The sequence below is a fragment of the Condylostylus longicornis genome, unplaced genomic scaffold, assembly GCF_029603195.1.
Source record: "Condylostylus longicornis isolate FDR11 unplaced genomic scaffold, ASM2960319v2 ptg000004l, whole genome shotgun sequence".
Lineage (NCBI taxonomy): Eukaryota > Metazoa > Arthropoda > Insecta > Diptera > Dolichopodidae > Condylostylus > Condylostylus longicornis.
The window spans coordinates 11,212,823-11,238,859 of NW_026577973.1; the positions used below are offsets into that span (position 1 = coordinate 11,212,823).

General features: G+C 24.6%; 3 protein-coding genes across 4 annotated transcripts; 2 read left to right on the plus strand and 1 right to left on the minus strand.

Moving 5' to 3' along the window:
* Positions 1-832: 832 nt before the first annotated feature.
* On the plus strand, positions 833-2,822 carry LOC129609602 (uncharacterized protein F21D5.5). Of its 2 annotated transcripts, XM_055521625.1 has the most exons (4): positions 833-959; positions 1,022-1,270; positions 1,418-1,975; positions 2,038-2,822. In XM_055521625.1, the coding sequence occupies exons 2-4, from the start codon at positions 1,066-1,068 to the stop codon at positions 2,820-2,822; spliced, it is 1,548 nt and encodes a 515-aa protein (XP_055377600.1). In that variant the 5' UTR covers positions 833-959; positions 1,022-1,065. The 2 variants fall into 2 exon arrangements, with proteins under 2 accessions (XP_055377600.1, XP_055377609.1); XM_055521634.1 differs by lacking the exon at positions 833-959 and having other exon boundaries at positions 1,161-1,270; positions 1,370-1,975.
* A 55-nt stretch (positions 2,823-2,877) lies between these two features.
* LOC129609615 (ADP-ribosylation factor-like protein 2) lies at positions 2,878-3,692 on the minus strand. Its single transcript, XM_055521646.1, has 3 exons — positions 3,542-3,692; positions 3,066-3,420; positions 2,878-3,012 (listed from the first exon to the last, which is right to left on the minus strand). Exons 1-3 carry the CDS (start codon positions 3,604-3,606, stop codon positions 2,878-2,880), a joined length of 555 nt encoding a protein of 184 aa, XP_055377621.1. The 5' UTR covers positions 3,607-3,692.
* Positions 3,693-4,738: 1,046 nt separating this feature from the next.
* Positions 4,739-25,907, plus strand: LOC129613224 (homeobox protein rough-like). The gene is made up of 6 exons (XM_055527211.1): positions 4,739-4,748; positions 8,470-8,546; positions 8,604-8,671; positions 8,842-9,002; positions 24,230-24,464; positions 25,058-25,907. Exons 1-6 carry the CDS (start codon positions 4,739-4,741, stop codon positions 25,434-25,436), a joined length of 930 nt encoding a protein of 309 aa, XP_055383186.1. The 3' UTR covers positions 25,437-25,907.
* Positions 25,908-26,037: the final 130 nt, after the last annotated feature.

Genomic DNA, 26,037 nt, shown 5'->3' on the forward strand with positions numbered 1-26,037 from the left:
CTTTTGTGTAAATGAATTTGGAACACTCTCCATTGAGTTAAAGTGGATTTCCACTTAATGTCCAAACGCCCTTTAACACAAAATAATACTTCTGCATACTAACAAAAATGTTGATTTCCACTTAATTCAAAGAACTTATCTTTAATCAAGTTATTTAACAAATAGTCTCGAGTTTTATAACAAATTTGTTGAAATTTAACTTAATTATTTTTTAATTTCGGTCTTGTTCTGAAGGCACTTATAAAATGACGGAGTAAACTTTACAATATCCGTATTAAAATCTGAATTTTTGGATTATAACTATTTTTTCATTTGGTTAGAGTATGCTCTAACAACTCTGAGTCTAATTACATTCAACGTTTGAGCCAAAAAAGCCCATTTAAAAAAAAAATTAATGTTACCTATATGTTCTTTTACATAATATAAACTGTTGATTATGTATAACATAGAAAACATAGTCTGTCATATTGTTCCATGTTCTTTCCCTCAATTACTTTGTTTTAATTTATTTAAGCATATTATGTCAAGTAAAATTAAAAACACCGTTTTTTACTTAAATTATCTTTAAACTACATAGCTTTTAAAATTTGGAACAATATGACATTATATTTCGCATAATAAGCATAATTTACTCGACCAAATCAAAATCACAAAACTGCATATTATGTCTGTTGTTCCTGCTAAGGAAGCTTCTTCGAATTAATGCTTAGGGACTTAATTCAGTTGATCCAAAATTTCTGCATGAATTTGATGGCAGATATTTTTTGTAAAACCAAGGGCTGTCAAAATCATACGTCTATTGTCAAAAATAGGCTTATATAAATATGTACATAATCATATATCTTTTTGAACATTCGTGTTTATTCTTCAACCGGGTTAAAGATCATGATATCATACAGATGCAATATCTAAATAAGAGGTTCTCCTAACTTAACATAAACAGAAATTAGTACAATTAGGTAACTTGTGAAAATACAATATATTATTGACCATATTAAATTTTTAATAATTTCGTTTGAAGTTTTTAGATTTTTGAAATATAAAGGAAATATAAAGAATTGTAATATGTCAATAGATAAATTTTTTGGAGCCAAAGTTAAACGAAAATGCTTGTTAAAAAGCTTAAGTGAAAATCACAATAGTATTGTGCTTACAGAAGGGAAAAATATTATTGGCCGTTCACGAGAAACGCAAATTGCAGATGCATTCTGCTCTAAGAACCAATTAAATTTGGACGTTGACTTAGATGAATGTTGTGTAAATATTTTTGGTAATCATTTTCATTATTATTCTTTTATAAGGTCAAATATTTAAAATTCTAGCAAAACTAGAAATTTAAACTAACTAAATATGTTTTATGCTCACTAAGTATGTTTGAAATGATAGTTGACGCTTTCATTACCATTTTTTATGCCAGTTAACGGAGCAAACGCTAGTGGTTTGAATGGGTTTATGATAGAAAATGGTAAAAATGTTAAGGCTGTGCATGGAGATATTATTGAAGTTTTATACGGAAAATATAATTATAAAATAGACTTTGAACCTCCTCCTGACACAAGTAAAAGCAAAGATTCGTCAATAAAGGATACATTAAATTCCGAAGCAATCAGTAACTTTTGGGAATGTATTGATAATAACGACTTGGTTGTATACACGAGCTCGTATTCCGTACCATCAGAAAAAGTAGCTGGATACGATCTAGATTGGACTATTGTTAAAACCAAATCTGGAAATGTTTTTCCAAAGGATACAAATGATTGGGAAATTATGTTGCCAGAAATCCCAAAGAAGTTAAAACTTTTGGTACAAGATGGATTTAAAATTTGCATTTTCACAAATCAATCGGGTATAGGCAAAGGAAATTTTCCGTTAGAGGATTTTAAAAAGAAAATAGAGGCTGTACAGAACAGATTGAACATTCCTCTTCAAGTGTTTATTGCGACTGGAAGAGGAATTTTTAGGAAACCATTACCAGGTATGGATAATTTTTTAGTAAAATGTTGATTTTGAAATTTTAATTCGAAATTTAACTTAAAGGAATGTGGAACTACTTACAAGATCATAAAAATGGTGGTGTTGAAATTTCTAAAGAAAGAAGTTTTTATGTTGGCGATGCGGCTGGCCGTCCTGAAACAAAATTACCAGTAAAACGAAAAAGAGATCATTCCTGCGTTGACAGATTATTCGCTTTTAACATTGGAGTTTCTTTCTTTACGCCAGAAGAGCATTTTCAGGGAAAGAAAAAGTTCGAATGGGTTGCACCCGAATATAATCCAAAAACTAAAATAGATTCCTCAAATCTTTATGAGCCAAAGACAACTCAGGTTCCTTCTGAAAATTGTGAAATCATAATTATGGTAGGGCTTCCTGGTTCTGGTAAAAGCACATTTTCAAATGAATATTTAGAACCAGCCGGTTATAAGATAATTAATGCAGATATTTTGGGAAATGTACAAAAATGCCTATATGAATGTGAAGAAAGTATTAAGTTAAAAAAAAGTTGTGCTATTGATAACACCAATATTGACCTAGAATCAAGAAAAAAATTTATAAATTTAGCCAGAAAATACGATGTTGATTGCAGATGCTTTATAATGAACACAAGTTTTGCACACATAAAACATAATTTGGTGTTTAGAGTATTAACCGACAAAGATCACTCAAAAATTAATGAAATGATACTTAATGCGATGAAAAAGAAATTTGTCGAACCCTCCCTTACAGAAGGCTTTAAAGAAATTGTGAAAGTTAATATAGTCGATGGAATCATAAAGGATCCTGAGCAACAAAATTTATATAATATGTATCTTACCGAGAAATAAAAAATGCTTTTCAAAAATATTTAAAGTTTAGGATTTCTTACAAAAAAATATTTATTTAATCTAAAGTAAATATTCGTTTTGCAATATCATCTAACATCCAATCTACAGCTGACAATAATTTATCACCAGTTACAGCACTTACTCCAACTACTATCCAGTGATGAGTTACAATAGCATCTAAATTTAATATCTGTAATATTAACATTTTAAAATTAAAATAACTAATTAAAAATTTTTCGCTACTTCTTTAATTTCTTGCGAAGATAACGCTCCTGGCAGATCTTGTTTATTAGCCAAAACTAATAAAGTAGCCCCAGCTAAACGCTCTTCTTGTAAAAGTACTTGTAATTCTGCTTTACATGTTTCAAGTCGCATTCTATCAGCGCTATCTACCACCCAAACTAAACCATCGGTCGACTCAAAATAATTTCTCCAATAAGATCTTAAAGATTTCTGACCGCCCACATCCCACATATTTAATGTATATCCCCTATGTTCTAAAGTTTTAATATTGAAACCTAACGTTGGAGAAATTGTATCTATAGGTTCGCCATTCAAACGCTTCAAAATAGTGGTTTTTCCCGCATTATCCAAGCCTCTGAAAATATAAGAAATTGTGTAATTCAATTTGCAATAAAAAAATATATAAGTAGGCATATATTTAATTTCATAAACTGAAAATATTATCAAACACAAATTTTTGATTATGAAAATCTTACAGGAGCAAGATTCTAATTTCTTTTTCTTTTTGTCTCATTTTTTTTAATACTGTTAAGAACCCCATTTTAAAGAAATTTTATTATTTTAAAAAACAAAATACATATGTTACTATGTTAGTAATGCAATTTAAAGTAAAATTTTTATGTTTTGCTGTAAATGTTGACAATTTCAGGAATTGTCAATTCTATTATTGCCAGAAATTAGAGTATTCAAAATAAAACAATTCACAATAGATTTTCAAATATGTTACCTATTGTGAAAAGAAATATTCTGATATTTGGGAAAATTTAGGACATTGATGAAATTAAAATATAGTTGCACTTTTTCGAATTGAACAGTTTTCAAATAATAATTTAAAGGGGACTCGGCAAAATATCAGTTGTATTTAAAAAATATTTTTGAACTCTAATAGGTTTCTCGACGTTTGCGTCAATCCTTGGCACTTTTAAAGGGTATGTGAATACATAAATGTACATAAGTTAATATGTTATTGTTTTTCGCTGAGTTTCATATCTGCTTCTAAAGTATTCGACTTACCAAAATGTTTTATGTCCCTTAAGCTGTAAAAATATTTGACATTCTTATTTTAAGATATTCATCTGTAATAATGAATATTTTGGTCAGCAAATATATACATACATATAAGGTATATACTCGTTTTGGGCCATATTGCCATTTAAATTGAGCCTATAAAATTTCTACAATTTTAGAAATACGTAATGAAAAACGAAAATAGTTTTGATTTCTTTTATTATATTTATAGTTTTATACATTCAAATAAGATAATATAGATAATGGAGTGCTAACATATGTACATATGTTATATATTATATAATATTTCGTATTAGAATATAAAAATGGTTAACACATGTAACTTTTTTTTTTAATTTACATTAGAAGAACATTGCTTATGAACTCATTGATTATAATCTAAGGGGTCTACCAGTTAATAAACGATCTTACATATATAAAACTTCAAATTACATAACATTCAATAGTACCTTATGGTTACACACAAGTACATATTTATTTTGAAACAATTTGTAATTTCAGAGTTATGAATTAGATTGATATGAATTAGATACATACATAGTGTACTTATCTGATTAAAGTTGAATCTAAATAAGTATATACCTATATATATATACATATACCCATACCTGCATTATTTCTGGTTCTTTAATCCTAGAAACGGAATGGACCTAAGTTTGTTTTATTAAAATTATTAAAAAAAAAACCTATTTTAGTAAATTTATTTAAATTTCGCAAGAAATTCTAATATGTGTTATAACAATTTCGTTATAATAAAAAAAAAAGCTGGGTCAAACCAATGGTTTGTATTGTAGCACTTTTCCCTTCAACAAGTGAAAATTCTGCTTTTAACTACACTATGTACACCTATCACACTATTAGAATTATTTTCATTCATATACAAAGCTATTTATAGGATTGCATATATTTAGGATGATGCATACATGCAGTCTTTGAAATAAAGCAAAAATTAATATAAAGAGGGGTTTACATAATGTTCGATTTTAAGGGTTAATTGTGTGAGTTAAGAAAAATAATTATATTTTTTAATGTCATTGAATTTACCGTTAGCTTTTTGCGTTTATAGAAATTCGAAAAAGCTTGCGGTTTCGAAAATATTAGGTGTCAAAAATTCAAATTTTACAAATTTCAAGAGGCCATAGCTTGAGAGGGGGTGGAGATGGAAAAAAATGTTCTTCTAACAAAATGAAGCATTTATTAGTGTCTAAAAGCCCCTAAAATTTCAAGCTTCTACAGGCTGGGGTCTTGAAGAAAAACGACATCAAAAATTTGGAAAAAAAGGACTTTAGATAACGGTAAATTTGAACGACCATTTTGTTTTTCTAAAGTTTAACTATAGTATACCGCGTTAGGGGAAGAAAGCCACTGCCATTCTGCGTTTGCAAAATTTCAAAAATGCTTATGGTTTCATTGCAACAAATAGTTAAAATAGGCTATTTTTAGTGCTTTGGGGGGGTATAACTTCTAAAGGGAGGGAGATAGGTAAAAATTTTGTTCTACGAAAATAAGTTTCTGGTAAATATCTATGTACGTATTAAGTTTCAGCTTTCTATCTTTAAGAATGTAGAAGTTTTGTAAACAGACACACGGACAGACGGACGGACGGACGGACGGACGGACAGAGTGAAACTAATAAGCACTTTTTTTTCAAAAAATTTTTGGAAAAGTGCTAATAAAAAAATTAATTATAAATAATTGTTACATTTTGTTATACAACAATTATTTTTACGTACATCCTGCAGTAGAACTTTATTTTTATTAGAAATTTTTTATTTTTTTTTTTACTTTTTCGATTTTTTTTTTATTTTTGTGTTTAGTGTAAGTTTTATTTTAATAAAACAAGAATTTGTGTAGAAAACTCCGACAAAACAAGAGTCAATCAATCAACGCTTAAACTATGTATATTGTATACATATAAAGCCATTATATGTATAATAGTGCAAAAATTATAAATATGTTAGTTCAAACTTGCTTTATTCTGAGTCAACCATCGGTCCAATGCAGTATTCCAAGCAACAATATTAATAATATGTTGCTTGTATAACTGTGTAACGTATAGGTACATATTTCTACCTTTTTTAATATCCTTCAGATTCTAAAAACTGTTATAAATCTATATACCTAATATAAACAAGGAGAATAAGGATATGAAAGATAATTATACCCTTGCGCAAAAAGGTGGAGTTTGCATATATGTATGAGAGTGTATATAAACCTATACATTCACATTTTCAACTTATAACTTAAAAAACATATCCATATAAAACAATCGTAATTCGTAAGTATTAATATGTTTATTATCGCCATTTTATATTACTAATAAAGGTATTATTTACATATACGGAATTATATGAAATGTTATTGGATTCAACCAATCCTGAGCGGAACGCATATATTAGAAGATTTAAAATTTATATTTTTAATTAGAAATTTTTGCAACATAAATGATTTTTATCAATAGTTGAATGATTGTATTTTTTTCCTGCATATTTTGGTTTTCAGTTATGAATTTTGTCGTATGCGTGGATGTGTGTATCTTGTATTTTTTCTTGTTCCGACAAATTCTTCTATGAGCAATAATATATTGGTATAATACACTTTAAAAGTTGTTACAAAAGTTTCAGATTTCGCAAGGTACAGCAAAAATACCTATGGTTATTAAAAAAATTTTTGAACAATTTAAAATTTAAGCTCATAAATTTAGCATAAACATAATGCTATATCTATATATCTAATATGTATCTAAATATTAAGACAAAAGTTTGTTGAGAACTCAAGACTATAGTTCTTATATTATTTTAATATAAAAATTATGGTATTTGTTTATAAAGCATAAAGATTTGCAAAGTTACCACATAAAAAATTCTTAATTGCAAACTTATAAAATTTTAAAGGTAACTCTCAAATTGTATCCAAATGCTATCCATATTAAATTTATTGATTTGAACAATATGTGAAATGGTATTCCTTTCTATGTTTTACTGAAATAGAGATCTCATGAATGCTATATGTATAGTATTAAACCTTTAAAATATTTATTTTACTCCAAGAAAATGTCTCTTTATAGAACTTGAAGATCTTTCAGACAGAGAAAGATCTTTCAGGGTCTTTGCGAGGAAACTTTATTTATTCAGAAGAATAGGTCTATTTTTCTTTTCCACCATTACCCTCTACCCTATCACTCCTTCTCCATCACTCACCTTCCTAAAAGTTGTTAACATGAAAATCCTAAAAATACGATTTTTCTCTCTATAGGACGGTAAGTTATATTAGTCTTAGATTTTAGCGGTTTTGTAAAAATTTCCAAATTGCGAGCTTTTCCGAATTTCTAAAAAAGTAAAACAGTAACGGTAAATTTATTTCTTGTATTTAAAATTGTAAGCATTTATCGTAACTCAACTAATTAAACTTTGTTTTTTAATTTTTATTTTTTTTTTCCGAAACGTATGCAATAATTTCTCAAAATATAAAATATTTTGTTATTAATGACTAAAAAAAAATTTTTATCTTATGTTGAAGAATCAAGGGAAAAATGCTTCTTTACAAACCATTTGTTTGATTAGAATTTATTTTATTTTATTTTACTTTATAATTATTAATTTATTATTATGATAAGTTCTACTTATTAACTCAGGTTTTGTTAATTATATAATATGTTAATATATTTAATATATGTACTTAAAATTGTACTACAATCATATCTAAATACAATAACAATTTACCAAACTATTTTTAATTACCAATGGCATCAAAAGGAAACTAAATTTTTTACTTCTCTTTTGCATTCTATCACCCTATCAATGTATATTAAGATAATATCAAATAATATACGAATATATCTATATATAATATGTCGTTATGTATATAGGAGGAATTTAAAACCTTTAAGCTTTATTAACCATAAAAAAAATATTTTTATACACGACATTGAAAATGAGTGATGAGCGCATATTATATAAATTAAGGTGATAAAAAACAATACACACAAAGCCCGTTTTTTTCATCATAAAAATATTCATATATACCTTAGTTTTTTATGTCGCATGATCACGCTTTATGTAAAAAAAAAAGAAAAGAGGAAAAGAAATTTAAGGAAAAGGATATGAAGGACTATCAATAAAAGTGTCAAAAATCTTTTAGTATACTTATATCTTTTTATCAGTTACGAATTGTTAGTCTTTCCGTAAGGACTTTATCGGTTAAGAATATCGGAAATTTTCAATGTGCAGATTTTGAAAATTATTTAAATATATTTATATAACAACATTTACTTGCAACATAAATAAATTTTAAAATTTAATTAAAACTTAATTAATTAGAAATATAAAACTAAAAATGTCAGACACTTCAAATTCAAAAATTATTAAAACAATAGGAATAAATCGTCCATCTTCGCCAAGGCAATTTTTTGAACGCCTTTATGGGCATTTGGAAAATACAACAACTCATTCGGTGAATGAAAATAATAATGATTTTGAAAAGGATAACAATATAATTGATATTCAACAGAAAAATTTTCATGAAAATTCTTCATTACAAAGTGAAAATAGTGTATCTCCAATTAATGAAGATGAAAGGTGCTTATATTTAATTTAATAATTTTAAAAAATATAAGGAGTTCTTAATTTTATATTATAGATAAAAAATAATAAAAATTTAATTGTATAATTTAATGTATTAAGATTAATTATTTCATTATGTTTATTACTGATTTATTATTATACATATATAAATATATATATTTAAGGCAATATGATATCGAGCGGATTTATAATTTTAATCAAAATCATTTTGAAGGAATTGGTTTTAATTCGAATTCTGGAACAACTAATTTTCAAATATTTCCAAATCAGAAAGCATTTCCAACTTTTCCAGAAGGACATTTTCCCGCCGGACTTTCAGCATTTCGTAAGTGTAAAAATTATGATAATATTATTATTTTTTTATATAGCCAAAGGATTCACAGTCAGGTTTTCACATAAATTAAATAATGAAAAATACAATTTTTTTAACTATGTAATATAAAAATTAAGTTTTTAAACTCAAGTATAGCATTCCGCTTAAGTATTCAATTTATGGTTATTCTTTTTTTTTCTGCAATTATTTTTCATACGGTGCAAAATTTGTTATATTATTATTAATTATTTAAAAAGTTTGAAATCAACTCAAATATTATTTATTCTATCTATAGTGGATTTAGATTTACTCTTGGATTTTTACCTTGCTGTGCATATATACTATATAGTAAATGAGCTATTAGAATTAATATTTTAGTTAATCATTTAAAAAATTTTATTATTCAATTTTCTAATGGTCTCGAACTAATTCGCTATAAATAAATATAATTTAAATATAAAGAAGATTTTGTGCATTTTAACAATAACATTTTTTTAATTCTTATGAAAATAAATTGCCTGTTTAGGAGTGATATTATACTAATCATTTTATGGGGAAATAACACCATCTCTAAGAGACTATATACATAATGCTACAGAGACTATATACATAAATAATATTGCGATAAATCAAAATGAAAGCTTTAGTCACTGTTTCGTGGTCTAAATTAAAATTTTATATGGAATATGAAATTTATTGTATTTGTAATCGAAATGTGTTTTCGACTCCAACGCAACGAATTAGTGAATTTAATTTGAATACGGTTTTATTATTTTAAGTCAAATCTCTATAATTTACAAGTTATTCATAAAAATTATTATTTCAATATGTATTTGTTTTTCAGTTTTATAATACATATTCAATATGAACTATGCACTTCAATCTCTGTACATAATTTTCTCGTTTAATGTTTAATGTTTACACAAATAACTGCATACATATGTATATATATATATCACTTATTTGTATAAATAAAAAAATCTGATAAATTCATATTATATAAGTATTTGCAATGAGAAATTATATTTTTTGAATTATTTAAAAATTTTCAAAATATAAGATACAGGATTTTTCCCATTAGCCCTCGATAAGCTAATTTTCACAGAAAACCTTTACTGGTTTTCGCCTACACCATATATAAATTTATGAATTTGGAAAAGATTTTATGTAAAAGTTATACTTAAAGTAATAAAATAAAAAAATTTAAAATTTTTTCTTGAATAAATTTCCCACCAAATATTTGTTATTCAATTTCAAAAATATTTGTTTTTTATTGTTTTTTTTTAAATTTGGTTCAAAAATTTTCATAAAATAAAATACAATATGTATGTAACTATTTGGTAGTGCCCAAAAGCTGCTAAAATTTCAGGCTCTCACAATCTGGGGTCTAGAAGAAAACCAACATCAAAAATTTTGAGAAAAAAAGTGATTTTAGATAACTGTAAATTTGAACGGCAATTTTGTTTTTTATGGTTTTGGGGGGGTATAACTTCTAGAGGGTGGGGGGGGGGAGATAGGTAAAAATTTTGTTCTACAGAAATAAGTTTCTAGTAAAGATCTATGTACGTATAAAATTGCAGCTTTCTATCTTCAAGGGTGTAGAAGTTTTGTAAACATGTCCACGGTCGGACGGACTGACGGACAAACTGAGGAAAATTAATAAGCACTTTCTTTCAAGAGTTTTTTGTAAAAGTACTAAAAATGAAGGCAAATCCCTACAAATTTTAACATTTAAAAAAAATTAAATCAAAGAGGATTTTCGAAAAGTCCGTTTCAACTTGGATGTTAATGTAAAGCATTTTTGAAAAACTAAAACCACAGAATCTTCAAATACAGTCTGAATTATCACTTTGTTTTCGTGACAATTTGTTTTCTTGTAAAAATTTTTAACTTAATTTTGTTACCTCAAACAAAACGCCAATTTGAATTGATTTCATTTTATATTATATTCTGCAAATAGAACAAAAATTCAAAAAAGTCAAGTTAACATAAAATTTTTATTTTGGTAAGCTGCCGTGGTCCTTTTTAAAATTAAACCTTAAGATTTGTTCAAAATATATATGTTTATCTGATGCATTATATTTTGAATTCAAAAATATTGAAAACATTTTTAACATTAAAAAGTAAATTAAATCTTTAAGATTTTAAGGGCAGGACAGTTGGTTTTTCCATAATAAAATCAGAATCTTAAATATTGATCAAATATTCCCAGGTTAATTTTTTTTACATAAAATTTAAGCAATACTTATAGATATGTCCATTAAGTACTTGTATATTTTATGAAAATTGTCGATTCTCAATATTTTTACTATTTATTTTAAAGCATACAAATACATATTTTCTATAAAAGTAAATTATTATCGACAAACACATATATATACATGTATATTATGTATGTGTTTCAGTTTATGTCGCGAGTTGTGTCCTTAAAAATCTTTTATATAACTGAAAGCATGTCATATATATCGCAGTCATCTTTATAGATAGGACATTATAAGAGTTTATGTATATATACAAATTTTCACATTGTATATATACATATATATATATATGTGTGTGTGTATATATAAGTATTGTAAAGATTTACAACTTTATTTTATTCATTTTTATTATTTTTATTAATGAGAAATTTTCCAGATGTACAAAAATTCGAATTTTAAATTTTTTGTCCGTTTAAAGAAAAATACACTATTTATTTAAAACGGACAAAAAGTTAAGGTTAGTATTCTTTTGTAAAAAATATATATAAACCGGACAACTTGTAGAAGGAAATGAATATTTTGTTTTAGAGTACAAAATTACAGTGGTATTGTGCGCTTGCCATAGTTGTGCAACCATGTTGTTCGCTCGCAAACACTCCTTTGGGTACCGAGCCACCGACAATATAGCGTGAAATGTACGGGCGAATGACTTGGCTAGGTGTGGCTCAGCCATGGATATTTCCGTGGAGGAACGGATTTTTGTTCCCATCAACAAAGTGAAAATGAATAATTGGTCAACCAGTCAACCAACAAAATTGCCTCCAAACATATTTTGGTATCAAAATTATTTCCTTTTTCAAATTTGATTTCTTAAGAAAGCTTAGTTATCATTGGACTCCACAACGTACACTATATTTTTGAACCTGATTCTGAAATTCCCTGGTTTCAAAATTTCAAAATTCAGCAATAACAACTAGTGAGTTTTATTATACCGCATTTCTGAAATTTTTGGAAGCAAATATTTTATATTCAAAGCTCAGCTCGGGTTTTAAACTCAATTCAATTTAAAAATTATTCTGCATGAAACTGAAATATTGTGGTTAAAATTATGAAATTTTTTTATGACCCGATAAAGTGATTTCGAAAATAACCCATATATTTACATAAGTATATACATATAGTATATAAAAGTAAAAAATCCAATGGAAGGAAGATAAATACGTACATTAATATTTTTTTTTAATACAACATCCCTGGTTGGTTAAGAATCGATAGAATTAGTACGGATGAATTGATAAAATTTATTTTCGAAATTTTATTTTTACTTGATTTATTACCTTTTTTTTTATTTATTGTGGAATTGATTTAATCTTTTGATGATAATTTAATATAATATTAAGAATCCGGAAAATATTTATTGAAATTTTTATTTACATATTTTCTTTCATAATAAAATTATAATATGTTTTTTTATATAATGTTGTATGTGTATGTACAAATAATACAATATTTTCTTAAAAGATTTCCAATTTAATTTTTAACGTCATATAGATTTAACTAATAAATATAACTGTATAAAATATTGTATAATAACTTTGGCTTATATAAAACACAATAATTTAAAAAGAAATATCCCTAAATTTGAATCTACTAACAAAAAAAAATGTGCAATTGTTTACACATTACTATGGATACAATTTTTTGAAATTTTAACTTTTTCTTGGTATTTTAGTTTGCAATTCTAATTTTAAAAACATTTTCAGATTTGGATCTGAAATTTTTTCTAAAATAATATTTATTGCATCATCCCCTTCGATATTGCACATTTTAATAATTTGCTCCGCATAATCAATCCATACACAATTAGCACAGCCAGACATGCAGCATGTTGTAGGTTCAGGTGGTAGCTTTTTTTTCAACAGCACATACATACATGAAATTCAAAAAATAAAAAACAAAAATGTTTTAATAATTATATATGTAAATTAAAGAAGTTTTGAGAATGTTAAAATAAAAAAAATCCATTCACTACTATAGTAGTTTATAACACTTAAATTACCAAACATTTCCTTGTTACAGAATTTTATTGCATATTGTTGTTAGAAATTTTTATGTTATTATTGCCTGTCTGTAATAGGGTTTTACTATTAATAGGAGGATAGGATTTACAAGAATATATAATAGATTATAGAAACTTAAATTTAGAATTTAAGTTATGTGCTTATATAGACTTATGTTTAGAAATTTTAACTTATGTTTGCAAGAAAAATATTTGATTTCTATTCTACAAGAAAGTAAAATGTTTCTATAGTAAGCCTTAATCATATAAAATAAAATTTATTAAATATCTAAAAATGAAACTTCACACAACTAAAGGTTAAATATGAGAAATATTTCAAAAAATTTGTACAAGTGTTATACAGTTAACACTTTTCTTATTTCACATGAAATTATTTATATAAAATGTGATTATAATCAAATTTAGTGGCGTAGAACTAACATAGCACTATCGGTACTATCAATAATTATCAAATATCTAAACTAAAGAGGTTTTTAACGGTACGGTCATTCTATTTAAAATCATATCATGGCATACGTTATTATTAAATTTTTTAAATAGAAAATTTGAAAATCAAGAACGTGTAAATATTTCTATTAAATTTTTTGTAAATCAATAACAACAATTATGTAAACTTATATCTACACATAAGTTTATATACAAGGTTTTATATGTTTCCCGTTTTAGTTAATGCGAAATTTAAAATTTTTTTTTCTCCAGTTATGTTTATCTCACTCACTATGAATATTCCATGAAGCTCTTGCATTGACTCTTCTATCATTTTTTTTTTCTTTTTTTTTGGAATGAACAAATGAGCTTGTAAAAGTCATGCTAAAACTTAAAATTAAAATTTAATACTCTATAAATCATTTGAGTACTAAAGTTAAGTTTATATGCTAACATGATTCGACTTTCGGTATAAGATATTGTGCACAAAAATTTTAAATTTAAAGAAATTCAGTTTGTGTTTTAGTATTTTAAAATTAGCTTCATGACATTTATGAAATGCACTAAAGATTATACTATCCAGTTTGCATATTGTAAAAGTATCGATAAAATAACAATAGTTTTGCAATGACATATCGAAAATATCAAAAACTAAATATATCGACAGTTCTCCAACATTAATCAAAATCCGAAATTTTCTTTTGAATACCCAATTGCTATAATTTTTAAGTTTATATACTTATTGGTTTTTTTAAAAAAGCCATGAGTTTTGTTTTTTTTATTTTCATTACATATATCCATAAAATGTGATAAATTTAATGCTCTATTAAATTACATACCTCGATATCATTACCAAAAATATTTTTTTTATTATCACTTCCATCCGGATTTTTACAAAAAAATCTTCCTGTACTCGACAATACCTTCAATTGTCCAATATCCAAATGTTTTTTCATTATTTTCATAAAAAACATCCTCCTATAAATAAAAAATATAATTGATTAATTACACATAATTTAATTTTTTGTTGGAGGCTTCCTTTTTGAAAAGGGAACAAAAAAAAATATTTTCAACAAATTTGCAATTTAGAATAAAAGCAAAAAACAACAATTTTTTTTTTATAATTTAAAATACTTGCAGTATCACGTTACTTTGAAGTACTTAAAAAATGATTCAATCAAAATAAAATCAGGTGGACAAAAAGGACGAAAATTATTTTTTCGAAAAGAATTGTTTGAAATTATCACAGTAAATGATTTTGTTTTATATATACATTCTTACATGCTCATATTTATGCGTTAAGTAAGTTAACCAAACCAAAAACATTTAGATTAGAATACAAATCTGATCAGTTTCAGTAGCTTTAATAAAAAAAAGGAAAATTATAAAAACATAGCATAAAACTTGAACCAATTTACAAAAATTGTAATTGAAAACGAGAAAAAATAGAGTTGACTTTGTCAACTCTGTGATACCCGTACGAATTTGTTATCCTATGTGCGAACAAATATGCCATAACTGACTATGGGACAGACTATTACTTTAAGTTGCCGTATTATCATATTACTTTATGTAAAATTTCAGTACAATGTGTTTCAGTACAAAATACTGTGTGTGCCAAACTATTATTGAAGTTGTATGGCATTTACCAGAAAGAGCCAAGAAATTTTAACGAATTTTATCAAGCAAATCGGCCCTACTAATATATTCGCTTAAGTAAAATTTCAATACCATAGCTTTAATAGTTTCTGAAATATTGTCAAATAACTTTTGAAGTTGTATGGCAGATGCCAGAAGGAGGCAAGTAATTTCAACGACTTTTATGAGACACATTGGCCCTACTAATATATTTGTTTGTGTAAAAATCTCAATACCACAGCTTTTATAGATTCTGAGATATAGCCAAATAAATTTTGAAGCTGTATGGCAGCTACCCAAACCGGTACCCCGATCATGCTCAATTTAAATAGGGTTCTGGCATTTACTACAATAAATCATTTGTGAAAATTTGGTGAACTTAGCTCAATTAATTTTTGAGTTATCGCTGGGACGGACGGACGGACGGACAGACAGAGCTAAATTAACTCAGAATTTGACGCTGATCAAAAACATACACTTGAGTCTATATCTAAGACCGGTATTTCTTAGCGTTACAAACGGTAAGGCAAATTTAGTATACCCTTCGAACATACGTTCGTACAAGTATAAATAGTGAAAATAATAAAACTAATTCTTTATTCAATTGTCTTGTACTCACTCAAAATACATTAGTTTTTTTTATTTTGCATAAGACGTACATAAAAAATTAATTTTCACTATATATATGCAGAGAGAAAAAAAACTGATCTTTCAAGAGAGAGAAGCAATTTAGGAAGTTTATAAAAGCGTTCATAATATCAGATTTTGGTCGCGTGTAAAAAAAATACTAAAAATTTCTTATATGAACAGATGATAAAAAAAATCATTAAAAAAAGTGTTCTGTTTTTTTACGATCATTATTATGGTATTGTGCTTTTAATATAATATCAAAGCCTAATTTAAATGAGTTGCTTAACTTTTATATTATGATAGTATCGAATTTCAATATCCGATTTTTTCTTTTTATATTTTTTACACTTACTTTTATTTAGCTCATAAACAGAATGTTAAACTTAGTAACAACTTTTTTTATATACAATGTTTGATTATAGCAATTTAAGGGTATATTAATGTATTGGCAAAATCATAAAATTTTACACAAAAGATATTTTGCGTTTTTTTTTTTTTTTTTCAAATAATTTGATCAAATAATTCGTAAACTAGTGCAAAATGTCACAAAATGAAAAATTTTACACTTCTACAACAACAATTTATAAGTAAAACAATTTCTTTAACTAATGCATATTAGCTCAACCAATAACTTTTTAAATATTTCCAAATAAACTTCTTCAAATATTTTATTAATATAATCTAATAATTTTCATCAGTTGCTCACTAGTTGCTACTCAATTATTATTTGTCCGTTTTTTTGTCACTAATATGATAATAAGCAGAAAAAACTCTAAGGATTTCAATTCAATATTATAATTAACTTGATATTGAATTATGGAAAGAAGCAGTTGTTCTTATTTTAAACTTATAAAAATTTTCCTTAATTTCTCTTCGATTGCTCCCGAAATGCTGATCTAACGATAATTTAAATTGTTTAGCCATCAAATTACATTTAGACGTAAAAAGTCTGCATTTTGGTTGACTCCCTGATATACGATATCCAATTGTCAACAGTTTTTTAAACTGTTGTTAAATTGTTGTTTGCTTTTGTTTATTAAAGTCGTTTAACGTACACATTTTTTAATAAATTGTGTCAAGTAGAAAGTTTTATAGGTGAACTGCTGCATTATAGCCAAATTGTAGCAAGAAGAAATTCAACATCTGTAGTTCTTACACAGTGGAATATATGCAAAATACAAATGTATTTACGACGTTTTATATTTTTGATAGCTGTTATAAATGAAAAATGAATTTCACACTTTTATTATTAATAAAGAATTTTGGAATCATAAAGAACAACATCTAAAGGTCAACATCTCTTATAACATTTTTTAAATAATTTTAAAATATTTATTATAAAATCGCAAAAAAACAATGAAAAAAATTTTATAATTATTAAAAAAAAAAAAAAATCACCAACAACAACGAATTGAATTGTTATAAAAAAAAATTGACCACATGGTGGCAGAAACATTTAAAAATCTTTTAAAAAATTTTTCCAGTTGTTGAACTTCTTTTAAAGAAAAGAAAACAAGGAAAATTTAATGAAAAAGAAAAACAAAATCACAACAAAATTATTTTTTTTTTTACCTTTGATTTGCGCAAAAGGATATCCACAATTTTGTTTTCGGTTTTCCTTGTTTTTTTTTATTTACTATAAATATTGTTGTGTAATTAATATGGGAAGGAAACCTTTAAATTTACTTAATACGAAATTCATACAAAATCAAATTCACATTTCTTATATACACAAAATATATGTATGTTTCTTATGAAGACATTTTTTTCTTATTCATACAAATTAGAAACAAAAAAACATACTATCAAAAGTGTAATTTGGTATGAAAAGGATTATACTAAACCATAGTAAAAGAAAAACACAACATACTAGAAGAAAACACAAATACAATATAATAACAATTTGGCCTTCATATTTAAATAAAAAGTTAATTAAGCCATAGAAAATTCTATAACATTATTGTATATTGAACCAATAACAAAATTTAGAACTGTTTAGCTAAGCCTTTCCGCTAAAATTCATGATATTTTCAATTATTGTTTAATGAAGCCTAGAAGTTTAGAAGTCTATGCCAAGTTAGGTTTCTGTTAACACTATAAAATTTTTTTTTGAGCTTTTCATTCTTAGATTATTTCGAAAAAAAATATTTAGATATAATTAATAGTATACCTTTGAAGTATAATAGATATTTTAGATTTAATATAGATTATTTTGATTTAGAGCTATTTGATGCCATCAAACCTTATAATAAGTATACCTTGAAAAATACTAATTTGACTTTAAAAAAAGGTTTATTTGACTGTAAGTGGATGATCCAATTTTTCTAAAAGTTTTTTCATTTTGTTTCATTGAGAAACAGGACTCGAAAATTAAATTTCAAGAAATTTCGTTATTTCATTCCTTAAGTAAAAATTATAAAAAAATTTAAAATCAGCTTCTGATGAAAATTTGGTTCCTTAGATGTGATATATTTCTGGAAAATAAGGTAGTTCATTCTCTTCATTTGTTTTTTTTTTTTTTTTGCAATATCTATACACAATTTTGCAGATTCATTAGTTAGTCTTTTATAGGGATATATATATATATATATACATATATATATTTGTACCTAAAATGAAAAATAGTCATAATTCTTTGTGTTTACACAGTTATTTAAGTCCTTTAAAAACTAGACATATAGAAATGTTTTTTTACTATATCTCTTGTATCATAAAAGATATTTTAACCTTTAATAGCCTAAATTTAAGCTTAAGCAGCTGGAAAAAATTCTGTAAAGAGTTGCAAGTTTCAAAAAAAATTAATGAGAAGTTGTCGAGACACAAAAGTAAACAAATAAAATTAAATAAAATAAAATTGAATTAACAAATAAATTGAAATTTCCCTAAAGTTCGAATGCTTGTATTTCAAAAAAAAAAATGTAAAACAAAATAACCCGCTGTTCTTTATTTAAAGCCCTCGTAAAACCCTTTTAATAACTATTTGTTTGAAACTTATATCTTTTTTGGAACGTTAAAATTTCGCCAAATTTTCTTAAAATCCCTGTAGCTCGGAAACGTTTCCGATTTAACATTATGTTTCGAACAAAAATTTTAATTATTTTCGACCCACTACCCACTAATATACAGCTCCTAACTTGTTGGCGGATCACTCTGCATATATATGTATATAAAATGTATAGTTAAATAGCAAAATTCCAAGTTTTGTTTAGAGTTTTTAATTTTAATCCTTATACGCACATTTTAATACAAATTAAATAAAAATTATCGCTTATTTATTTTTTTCTTGTTGAATCTGCCGATATTCCGTGGTACTCGTAGAGATGTTTAAATAAAACTTGAATTTTCGTTTTTTTCTTATGTTAAAGTATTAAAATTGCAAATTTTTACTAAAAACAGAAACATAATTATAAATAATTAAAATATAAATTATCATTGATTTTAATGTTAAGTCTTGCAAAATTATCATATACAAATTCGAACACATCAATAACTGCATTACTCAACTGCACCTTAAGTTTTTTGCTTCCAATTTTCATATACAATTATCCTCATTTGTGTATAGTTATTAAATATATATATCTTATAATAATATTTTTTTTGAAATATGAAACCCAGAATTTTAATCACGGTCGTTTCTTTAACGGTCAAATAAATCCTTGTAAGAATTTCTTATTTTTTTCTATTTCTAAATTTTTATATAACGAGTTTTCTTATTTTAATGGTTGAATAATTTCTATTACTCTTTCATTTCTTCATAATTATCGTTTTCAATTATTAAACCAAGAACTTTCCTTTTTGATTGCTTTTGTTCTTTTATAATATTTTATGGTTTTACAGAGTACTACATTCCAATTTTTAGTTTTTAGATAAAAACAAATCAGAAAAAAACAAAACTCAATATTTTCCGTATTTACAATATCATTACCGTAGTCCACTAATTTCAATATTCGCCCTTAATAATTTTCAATTTAAAGAAAATAAACGTGTTTTTAATGTACATACATGCCTACATTGGGTTCATTTCTCTTTATTTTTATGATAATATTATAAAAAGTTATTCAAGTATTCTTTATTATTATTATTACTTGCAGGGCAATAATTGAAAATGGGATAAAAGTAAGAAATTTTCTTGTTAATAGAAAATGAAAAAAAAAAAAATTTTTCGTAAAATTTTAATTTTTTAAAATATTTTAAGTCATTGCCGAATCATATCTGTCTAGCTTGCCTGAGAAAGTAAATCAAAAATAATTCCTAAATTTTTTTAAAAATCGCAAGGGGTGTTGCAAATTATTTGTGTTATGGGAATCGTATAATATTTTTAATACATTTTTAGTAAAACGTGTGGAAAAATTTGTTATACTCGTAGTTAAATGTATTTGAAAAAAATTATAACAGCAAATTAGAATGCCACCCGGACCTTTTCTGTCTTTCAAATAAAAGGACAGCATACTAAACTACAGATAAATTTTTGATTTAGAATTTAAGAAAAATATTCAAACACCCTATTGGCTATTGTAAGTGACCTTGTTACAATTATTTTCATTAGAAAAAATAGAAAAAAAATAGTTATAATAATTTACTACCTATATTACTAATTTAGTTTCAAAATACATTTTCTCATATTAAAATTTACTATTTTCATTTTGAATTTTTTGTAAATTTTGCTACTTTAAAATATGTACTTCAGAAAATAATTTCAGCTTCATATAGGTGCTGATAGATATACATATTCGGTATTACTAAAAATGATAAATAATTCAAATAGCTAACGCTATCTGAAACCACGGCACTATTGGGCCAACCACGTTTTCTTCTTCTTTTACTTTAATTTTTTAAAAAAATGCATTTTCTATTAGATACGATTCACTATTATTTTGAGCCTTGGTGTAACTGAAATTTTGCCAATTTTTTTATTAATTCATTAACAAAAAGAAAAAAATGACTGGTAAAATAGAGCCTAAAATAAACTCTTAAATATTCTATATTTATTATTATGTAAAAAATAAAGAAGAATAAAAACTTAACATCCTAAATATATGCAATTTTATAGTAATAAAAATTTAAATTAGTAGTGTTGATGAAGTATATTGGAGTCTATTAATAAAAATGTTTTAATAAAAATTTCCATACTTGAATGTAATACTTGAAATGTAGAAATGTAATTACTATATCGTACATACATACATATATTTATTTATTAATACTTTTTAAAAATTAATTATCAATCGTTTCAAATATTTCTTCACATAAATCTAGTGTATGCAATATTATTAAATATTCATATAACATTGTTTGTATGTATTCATATATAGATATAATAGTTATTTACATTATCCTTATACACATTGTGTGAATATTTTAAATTAACAATATAGTTTTTATTTTTAATCTTCTTATTATAACAAAATGTACTTGAAAAGGAAGACAAGTGAGTACTTTACTAAAATGTACATAAATTTGAAAAAATATGTAGAAAAGTATAATATGTAAACATATGTATACTTTTTTATGCAGATATACTCATATACAATTTATATATGGATACACATTGTATGTTTATACCGATATCCTTATATATAATTGATAATAAAAAATAAGAGCGGAATATAAAAATATTGTATGTCTCTATTTAAATTGAATTATAAATTTAGAAAATTTTTAAAAATTATATAAAACAGATGGGAAAATAGCAAGTGAATTTTTTAAGGTGCATTTAAAATTTTCTGTTTAATTTTTTAAAAAATTTTCGTAAATTCTTTACTATTATTTTCCTTTGTCATTTTTGAATAAGGGAATTCGTATCCCAACATAAATACATACATATGTTTTGTCTGAATTTTTAAAAAATTTCTAACAGTATTATTTCAATATAATGCAAAATCAAAATATTTATTCTTTCAGCATAAAATTTGAAAGCTATACGAAAATATGATGCGAACTTTTATATATTAAATGTCAATAAAAATAATAAATTCTCTTAAATATTTACGAATTACAAAATAAAAACAAATAATTGTAAATTTTTTACAATTTTCAATCGAAAATTTACTTCCGTCGCTCACTAGTTCAAGAAGTGTTATTTACTTATAACCTTTTTTTTGCAATAATGCATTATTATATTTCGGAAAATGAAGCAATGTGAACATAGTTGCTATTTTGAAATTAAATTTTTTTTGGCGAGCTTCCATAATATTTTATTCGGAATAATAAATATTTTGATAATATCATACAAATTTTATATTTTTATTAATATTTTTCATCTTCTGAAAATGGAGTTAGTTATGCAAAATTCTAAATAATAAGCTATGTACATAAATAACAAGTAAAATTTCAGTTCAACCAAATTAAAAATATTATAATTTTAACCGTTCCTTAAATTTCCATTTTCATTCATTCATAATTTTTATTTTTTTTTTTGATACGAAAATCACATAACAATTAAATGGGTGTTAAAAATAATTTTTAACAATAAAATCATTATTAATGTTGTTATAATAAATTCTGACAATTATTATATTATCATTATAATATGTATTTACATAAAAAGTATCACATTATATAAATACACATATAAATTTTTTTTAATTTGCGGTTAAAATTTAACATTGTTTTGTTTATACATACATATATACATATTATGTTAAATTTTCCGATACCTATGAAAACACATTCATTTTTTTTTTGTAGAATACAATCATAAAAAAAATCCTTCCTAACAGGATATTTTTCTTTTTTTTTCATGCAACTGAATGTTAAGCTGTTATTGTAATTAGGGATATATGTATAGCTTACAAAAAAGAAATTGTTTTTGCTTCTTTCTGAATTTTTTTTTTTATTTTCCGTTTGTTTGATGAGTATTTATCACGCATGGTTCGTTAACATTAAATTGATGAACATCATCATACCACACATAATAATAATATTTTTTTTTTTATGTGTTAATAAATCATTTTTTAATAAATATGTTTTGATAAAATTATTTAAAGAGAATTAAAAAAAAAAGGAAGTTATAAAAAATAAAGATTTATTATACTTACATAAATATATAAGTATATACAAAATATATGTATAAGTATGTATAAAGAAGTGGGTGCAAATGTTGCGATGCAAGTTATACTTAATACATGTAATAAAAAATATAGAGTAAAAAAAACGTATGCGCTTATTAATTTGATCAAATATTTGTATAAGATGAATTAAGAAATTATTTATTAAAAAATATTCAAAAGAGTAATATTAAATGGATACGTACAAAATATACATCCTTTATTCAGTTTTGTTTAAGGTGTCCTGACGCATTTATACGTCATATATAATTTTATATAATTAATATAATTTAAGAGCTAATCCCCATTTTAAACACACAAATATATAAATATACATATATATAAAGTTGTACAACTATGAAATTATTTTTCTGAAAATACCATATTATTATATCATATGCATTACACTTATGTATGAAGATACATTCCAATACATCAATTTTGTGTTTATTATTAGCAAAAACCATGTATAAAATATATATAATAATATATAGGTACATATATTATAATAAATTCTTCATCAAGCTTAGAACTAGATAAAGAATATATTCCAACCAAAACTTAATTATAAAAAATTCAGAATTACAAAATCAATATTTTGGACCAATTTAATAATATAAAATTAATATAATAAATTTAAAATCATACAACATGTAACATAATATAATTTTAAAAAGAATACAAAATGCAAATGTTAATTAAAACTGCAAGTTATTATAAAAATATGTATATGATTTCAAGAAACATAACATTCTAAAGTAACAACCTAACAGTTCAAGAGATACTTATTGAATTCTTATTACCTAGCTTGAAGATTTTGATAAAAATAGTAAGAGATACTTTATTGTTCGAGGGGACAAGTGTTTAATTCAACATCACTAAAATATTATGCGTAAGCGTAACTTTTGTTTAATTTTAATAAATATAATATACATACAAATATATATATAGGGTTTTTGCTTATAGTTAAGAAAACACATTTTCATTATTTCTTTCAAGTGTAAATTACTAATTATTAATTTCTTTACGTTTTACGTTATTTTATTTACATTAACAATATTTCAATATTATATATAAATAATATTGACAAAACTATAAACAGTTAGTTTTTTTAAACTATTTCAAATTATTTAATATTTTTTTTGTTTCAATTTTCAAATCGTACGTAAATATGTACATATATATAAATTTTTATTAATTGTATGGTGTAATTTTCAGTCGCAAGACGTCGCCGAAAAGAGTCCCGTCCAAGGCGCCAGCGTACAACCTTTAGTAGTGAACAAACTTTAAGACTTGAAGTTGAATTTCATAGAAATGAATATATATCAAGAAGCCGAAGATACGAATTGGCTGAAAGATTACACTTAACAGAAACTCAAATAAAAATTTGGTTTCAAAATCGAAGAGCAAAAGACAAAAGAATAGAAAAAGCTCATATTGATCAACAATACAGGTAAAGCAATTTATTTAAAATATTTAATAATCTGAAATTCCAGAAAGCCAAAAAAGTAATATGTGCTTGCATTGAAAAACCAAATGTGTACGTACTTAAATTGAAAATATGATCTATATAGGAAATTATAAACCATTTGTAGATTTTTACCAAATTTAACTTTAATGTATATACTTGTTTTTCTTTATTAAATTACCACGCAAATGTAAGCAATTACGAAAGCTATTAAATGAAAATAGATGACAAAATGAAAATAGATAAAATGAAAATAGGTAGTTATTTTCATTAGAGACAATTTTTGTTTTTAATTGCAACAATAAAAGACTTCTTTAATTTTATACATTCACTCTTATTTAAGAAAATGAGATATTTATATGAATATAAATTGCTTTTTGCATATTATAATAAAAATAACACTTAAAATTTTTTTTTAATAAAAATTACATCCGTTAAACGATATTTACATATTTTTATTTATAGAACAGTTTTACTACGTTACTTAAATGTAAAAACGTATAATCTGGTATAATATAAAATATTCTGTTTATGTTCATTTAGTGTATACTTGTAAAGTACATATTTTTCCATTTCAGAAATTTTGTGGTGGCAAATGGCTTTATGACATCTATTATAACACCTAGTAGTTGTTACCCACCGATAGCATTACCCAATTTGCAGCAATTTAGTTCTACCAATAACAACTTTGCAACTAATAATTTCAATGCTGTTAATGGAGTGTTGTTAGAAAAGCATTCTACACCATTAGTATCCGGAAATAAAACTCTTCAAGAAAAACCTGATGATGTCAACCGCATAAATAACACCCCATCAATTGGTAATTGTACAAATAGTTTATTTAGCAATCCAAATCTTTTCGAATGTGGATTCGAAAAAGGAGTATCAAATGACGTTAGTTACAATGAAATTGACGGTTATTATAAAAGCTCTCAAGACCAAGTGAATATATGCTAATTTGTTTGATTTGTTAAAATTTTTAGCTAGCTACATTTAAATATTATATACAAGTGTACGCCTTTGTGTATATACATTGCATTGTCATTTGCCTTTAAATATAAATAAAATTTGTATTGTATCATGAATCTAATAAAGTGTCATGTATTGTATTATGTATTTCAAGTAACTATCATTAAAGTATTAAAAAAGTTTGGCGTACAGATGTAAGAAACCAGATTTGATTTTTCACAATGGAAATAATAAATAAGAATAATTGCTTTTCATTTATTCTCTTTTTCTAATTTTATACAGAATTACAATGTTATAAGTTAAATGACTGGATGAAAAGATGTGTTGACATATAAATTAGTATATTCATATTTTAAAATTTAACTTTTCCATAAAATTAGTTTAAACCGAATAAAAATGAGTATGCATACTTCAAAGTCTTTAATAATTGTTTCTTCGAATTTCAAGTTTTAGCTTAAAATCTGTATAAAATTTCCGTAAATTATAAATGCAGAACAAATATAATTTGATGTAATATATAAAAAAATTATGTCCACTTCAAAAAACATAAACTTATCAACTCTTTTAACATAATTATAGTTTTATTAAT